Raw genomic sequence first — 3,439 nt, 5'->3', positions numbered from 1 at the left:
CCCGAAAAAGAGAGAAGAAACCATTTTAAAGAGCAGGAAAAGACAGAAAAAGAAAAATGTCTATTTTTGGAAAGTTTAACCCTTTGTTGGCATTTCAGCGGGGGCTCAGCAGCGTTTGGCCCCCCCCCAACACCCAAAACAGGTGAAAACCCCAAAATCCGGGGGTTATTTTGGGGTGAAACACCCCCTTGATGTAACATCAGACCCCAATCCGACCTTGGGGAACCCCAAAACAGCTCTGGGTGTCCCCAAAGTGGCTCTGGGGACCCCCCCAAAATCCAGGGGGCTTTTTTAGGGTCGGGGTCTCCCCCACCCCGAGACATTTTTCTTCCTGGGAGCGCAGGAGAAAGGAAAGGAGGGAGGGAGGGGCAGACTTGCCTGGTGAAGCCGCAAAGAGAGAAACGGGCTGGGAGGAGGAAGAGGAGGAGAAGGAGGAAGAATTGGAGGGATCTGCAAGAGAACACAGAGGGTGAGAGCTCGGCACCCCCCAAAATCCCCCCAAAAAACCCCCCCCGAAAGGCGGGGCCGGCGCGCTGCGGATTCGTCCCGGCGGATTTTTTAGGGTGACGCAAAAACCACGAGGAAAATTCCAGTCTGGAGCCAATTTTTTTGGGGGGGTTTTTACCCCGTTTTCCAAGCATTTGGGGGCGGGGAGCGGCGCAGGGATGTCACCCCGAAATTCCCACCCGTCCTTCTCGGCGCTGGACATCCCCCCCAAGGGTGAGATTTGGGGTGAAACCGCCGAGTTTTGGGGCTTTGTGGTGTCCAGGTGTGAAAGCTGAGGTGAAATCCTGGGAATTGCCAAGTCAGGATGGCCGGGAATGATCGCTGGAAGGGGGGGGTGACCCGGGGGAAGGGGAAATGCCCCCTCCCCAAAATCCCAGGGGAAGACGGACGGAGCAGCTGGTCCCCAACGATCCCCCCCGACCCCAAAAAACATCAATGCTCCCTTTCCTGCGGAATTTTCCACGTTTTTCTGAGGGATGTGGGGGTGGAGGTGTCACTGCCCATCAAAACTGGCCTCTAAAAAGCTTCTTCACCACCCAAATTTCCACTTCAAACTCTGTTTATTCTCTAAAATGCCTCTAAAAACCTCTTTCCTCCCTAAACCCCCCCTAAAAACATCTTTCACCTCAACTGTGCTCCCCCAAAAGCCTCTTCCTCTTCATTTCACCCCGAAACTTCTTCAACCACCCCATTTTTGTCCCCCAAGCCTTTTAACCTCTCACCCACCCCCAAAAGGCCTCATCACCCTCAAATCCCCCCACGTCTCTGCTCCCCAAAATCTGCTCCTCCAAGGCCTTTTCTCGCTCTGTTTCCCCCTCATGTTCTTCCCCCCCCATTTCCAGCCCTCTCTAAAAGACTTTTTACCTCACACCGAGCCCCCAAACGCCGCTTCCCCCCATATCTGCCCCCCCAAAGGCCTCCTGCCCCCACTAACTGCTCCCTTAAGGTCTTTCCTTCCCTATTTCTGCCCCTCCCACCCGCTTTTTACCTCACACCCAGCGCCCAAAGGCTTCTTCGCCTCACGCCCCCGCCGAGGCCTCACCCCTCTCACCCCCCTCAGGCCCCGCAGGCCCCGCCCGGCCCTTACCGGCGCAAGACATGGAACTGCCGCCCGTGCAGCCGCCGAGCGGGGCCCGCGCGGAGGAGGCGGAGGAGGAGGTCACGGAGCTGGACGAGGAGGTGGAGGAGACGAGCGAGAACTGCGCGGCGGAATCGGCCATGGCGGCGGCGGAGCGCGGAGCGAGCCCGTCCGTGCGGGGCGGCGGCCGCGCCCCGACTGCGGGGGGGGCGGTGCCGGGATGGGCGTGGCCTGCGCGAGAGAACCAATCAGCGCCCCGCACCTGCTGCAGGTGGGCGGGGACAACGCGTCTGGGCCAATCAGCGCCTCGCAATGGTCGCGCGCCGCCCTCCCGCCGCAGCTCGGCGCTGGTGCGCATGCGCAGAACCATGGGGCCCACGCAGTTGCCATGGCAGCAGAGGGAGAAGAAGAAGCTGCGCCTGCGCGCGGCTGGGGGAGCGCGGTGCACGACGGGAGTTGTAGTCCCACGATCGCTCCGCACAACAAAAAGGGGTCCCGGGGAGGACCTCGTGAGGGAGGAGAGATTTTGGGGGGGGTCTGCACCCCCGCACTCCAGTCATAGGGTCTCCTGTAGGGTGGAACGCCCCTTGGGGTACGCACCTAAAGGCGGTGAGGGGCTGTAGGAGAGGCCTGCACCCCCCTAAAGGGCGGGGAAGTGCCAGTCCCTTCCCCTGAGGAGGCGGGAGCGCAGAACCGCTGCCTGAGGAGGGCAGAAGCGGCCGCAGAGCCGGGAAAGGGGCCGTGGGGACCCCCGGGGGGGGCGGGGGGCTACAGAGAGCTCCCTGCGGCCCGGAGAGCGCCGCCATGGCCTCTCAAAGCCCGCCCCCTGCTGGGCGGGATGACCGCACCCCGGACACCCGGGAAAGGGCGGGGCCTGAATAATCACGTGAAATCACCCGACCCCGCCCCTCGTTTGGCTCCGCCCCCTCCTCGTCAGCGCCCGCGGTGTCGCCAATGGCAGCGGGAGGCTCGCCTGTTACGTCACGAAGACACGCCCCTCGCGCGAGGCGGGAAGGGGCGGGGCCTCAGCTGTGCGTGACATTTGATTGAGCCAATAGCGAGGCGAGGGCGGAAGCGGACGGGCCAATGAGGCGCCGTATTTGGGTAAAGGGGCGTGGTCTCGGTGAATGGTGGGCGGGGCCTCTGGCGGGCGGCCAATGGGGGGCCAGGGGGCGGGGCCAGCGGGGCCGCCGGGACTCGGGGGGAAGCGGCGGTCGCGGAGCGGTGAGTGGGCACCACGTGACCTCGCGTATCGCCTGTCGCGACATGACCCCCGCCATAGAGGACAGCCCTCGGGGGGAGGAGGGGCTGCCCCGCGATCCCCGCGCCCTCCGTGACCCCCCCCAAACACACACGCCCGAATCCGGGACTCCCCTGTGGGGCCCGGGACCCCCTACGGGACCCCCTGTGGGGCCGGGGTCCCTCTGTGGGTCCTTAACCCCCCCATGGGGCCCGGGACCCCCTATGGGACCCCCTGTGGGGGCTGGGACCCCCTATAGGGCACGGTACCCCCTACGGGACCCCCTATGAGGCCAGAGACCCCCTATAGGACCCCCTGTGGGGCCCGGGACCCCCTACGTGACCATTTGTGGGGGCTGGGACCCCCTCTGGGCCCCTTTTTGGGGGCTGCGACCCCCTGTGGGGCCAGGGACCCTCTGTAGGTCCTTAACCCCCCCCCTAAGGGGCCAGAGACCCCCTACGGGACCCCCTGTGGGGCCGGGACCCCCCTACGGGACCCTTTTTGGGGTCGGGACCCCCTATGGGTCTCCAGACCCCCCCTGTAGGGTCCGGGACCCCAGGGACCCGACCCCCCCCCTCAATAAGGGCCGAGACCCCCCGCGACCCCTCCCCAAT

The 3,439-nt window shown here is 64.5% G+C and overlaps 1 protein-coding gene across 2 annotated transcripts; it reads right to left on the bottom strand.

The window, feature by feature from the left end:
- Nucleotides 1-20: 20 nt before the first annotated feature.
- Nucleotides 21-1,970, bottom strand: LOC107199138 (putative protein TPRXL). 2 transcript variants are annotated; one of them, XM_015616476.3, is made up of 2 exons: nt 1,595-1,970; nt 21-450 (listed from the first exon to the last, which is right to left on the bottom strand). In XM_015616476.3, the coding sequence occupies exons 1-2, from the start codon at nt 1,953-1,955 to the stop codon at nt 200-202; spliced, it is 612 nt and encodes a 203-aa protein (XP_015471962.2). In that variant the 5' UTR covers nt 1,956-1,970; the 3' UTR covers nt 21-199. The 2 variants fall into 2 exon arrangements, with proteins under 2 accessions (XP_015471962.2, XP_033367578.1); XM_033511687.1 differs by lacking the exon at nt 21-450 and adding an exon at nt 588-791.
- Nucleotides 1,971-3,439: the final 1,469 nt, after the last annotated feature.

The sequence above is a fragment of the Parus major genome, unplaced genomic scaffold (assembly GCF_001522545.3).
Source record: "Parus major isolate Abel unplaced genomic scaffold, Parus_major1.1 Scaffold451, whole genome shotgun sequence".
In the NCBI taxonomy this organism is placed as follows: Eukaryota; Metazoa; Chordata; class Aves; order Passeriformes; family Paridae; genus Parus; species Parus major.
The sequence above is the reverse complement of the archived record's forward strand: the minus strand, read 5'-3'. Positions and strand labels throughout refer to the sequence as shown.

Excerpts from the sequence above, each read along its gene's own strand:
- LOC107199138 (XM_015616476.3), bottom strand. The coding sequence starts at position 1,955 with ATGGTTCTGCGCATGCGCACCAGCGCCGAGCTGCGGCGGGAGGGCGGC. Across the intron at positions 451-1,594 it reads CAGTTCCATGTCTTGCGCCG|ATCCCTCCAATTCTTCCTCC; the intron begins GTAAGGGCCGGG and ends GTTCTCTTGCAG.